At 37.2% G+C, this 1,685-nt stretch overlaps 1 protein-coding gene across 1 annotated transcript; it reads right to left on the bottom strand.

The window, feature by feature from the left end:
* On the bottom strand, positions 1–1,684 carry LOC107100853 (heat shock 70 kDa protein 12A-like; the record flags this gene model as incomplete). Its single annotated transcript, XM_015399514.1, has 3 exons — positions 1–1,028; positions 1,271–1,436; positions 1,610–1,684. Coding segments are annotated over 3 exons (1,269 nt in total), but the record flags the coding sequence as incomplete, so codon positions are not given.
* Between the last annotated feature and the right edge of the window lies 1 nt (position 1,685).

Raw genomic sequence — 1,685 nt, 5'->3', positions numbered from 1 at the left:
TCATTCACTCAGAAAGTCAAATACAGTGGATGTTTCTGATTTTGAAAGTAGGTCTTTAGCTGTTGCTTTCATTTCCATGTTTCCAAACTCAATCCTGAGCTTTATCTCCCGACTGCGTCCACATCCAGTTTTTGGTGAAGTAAGAAAAAAACAACGAATTTCCTCCACTCCCTCTTCAGTCACATACTTTGGACATTTCTTTTTTGTGCGATAGAAATAAAAGTTCATGATTTTCTGATCTGATTCTACTGGATCAATAGTGAACTCTATGGGTTTTTTCGTGCTAACTTGTTCACCAACTTCAACTAGTTTGATGAAAAGGCCTCCACACCATTTACCATTTTTGTTGGTAAATGCCCTGTCTTCACTGTGCTTTAACTCATCAAACCTTTCAGAGACACCAATTCCATAAGTGAAGGCACTTCTGAGACAAGAGATCCTTCCCCCGTATACCCCCATCTCTAAAGCTCCCTTAATGATTACGCCTTCGGGCCTAAATGGAGACAGAACTTTACAAACATCTATAAATTCTTCAATAATGTGGTTCCTTAAAATGTCACTGTCAGCATATTTTTCCACTAACAAAATGCCACTAATGTTGAAATCTTTGTTTAAGATTTCTCTAAGATTGTGAGTGATGCCCTGCAGGCTATGGGCAAAAAACGACCTCAGTTTCTGTTCCGAGATTATGATCGTACCTTCATCCCAGGATGCTCCTTCTACTGTTTCAAAGAACTTCTCTATGTTCTGTCGCCTTTTAGGCAGCCTGCCCAGATTAAGTGGACAAGTGAGCAGTACATATTGCTCTTGTCTGCAAAATATGGAAAAATCATTAAGAATCCTCTGAACCTCATTGGGATACTTTCTTTCATATTCATCCCAGATTCCATCAGAGAATATTTGCCTCATGAACTCTATAAAGTTTCTCTCCACAGTTTTTTCCCCCAGATCTTTATAAGAAGCTCTTTGCAGCTCTTTCAGTTCTCCTGCTTTCAGGACTTCATATACAGCGATGTGGACGATATCCTCTGTAACACACAAAGTAATCGACACAAGATGACTTTAACAATATAGCTGTAACTGGGAGAAGTTCAAAGATCTTTTGTCTGTAAACATTTGGGTTATCTGTGCTCTAATTATATTAACTCTAGGTAATCATTCATCTCGGGAAATTTTTCTTATTAAATATAGAATGTGAAAATTTGATGGCAAAACATTTAATGTAAAAAGGAAAAATAAATGTTTTGAAAAGAGTGAAAAAACTAAATACCTTCGCAAACAACAACAATGTATCGTGTCCTTGGAGATCGATCCATTCTACACTGTTCTCTGTTCCCTCCGATGAAACCCTCACTTGGAAGCTTCATACACCAGGATAAAGCTGCTTCTGAATGCAATGCAATGACCAGTTGATTTATGTCTGTGATGATACCTGCCTAAAAGAGAATAAATATTTATATACAATTATATATTTTTTCCTCCCTTCTTCTTATCAGTCTGTATCTGCTGCTTTTGGGCAGATATGTTATTGGAATCAGTGATTGAGAGAATGTTTTGACAAATATATTTAACCATTTATTGTAAATTTTACTTTTTAACATGATGTTACCTGAGATGCTGCTTCTCTCATGAACTGTTCAGCTGAATCATCCCAGTTGTCAGGAACAGTCAACACCCAGGTGAAG

The sequence above is a fragment of the Cyprinodon variegatus genome, unplaced genomic scaffold (genome assembly GCF_000732505.1).
Source record: "Cyprinodon variegatus isolate N-32 unplaced genomic scaffold, C_variegatus-1.0 Scaffold1020, whole genome shotgun sequence".
NCBI lineage: Eukaryota > Metazoa > Chordata > Actinopteri > Cyprinodontiformes > Cyprinodontidae > Cyprinodon > Cyprinodon variegatus.
Note: the sequence above shows the minus strand (reverse complement) of the source record. Positions and strands in the feature narration are given on the sequence as shown.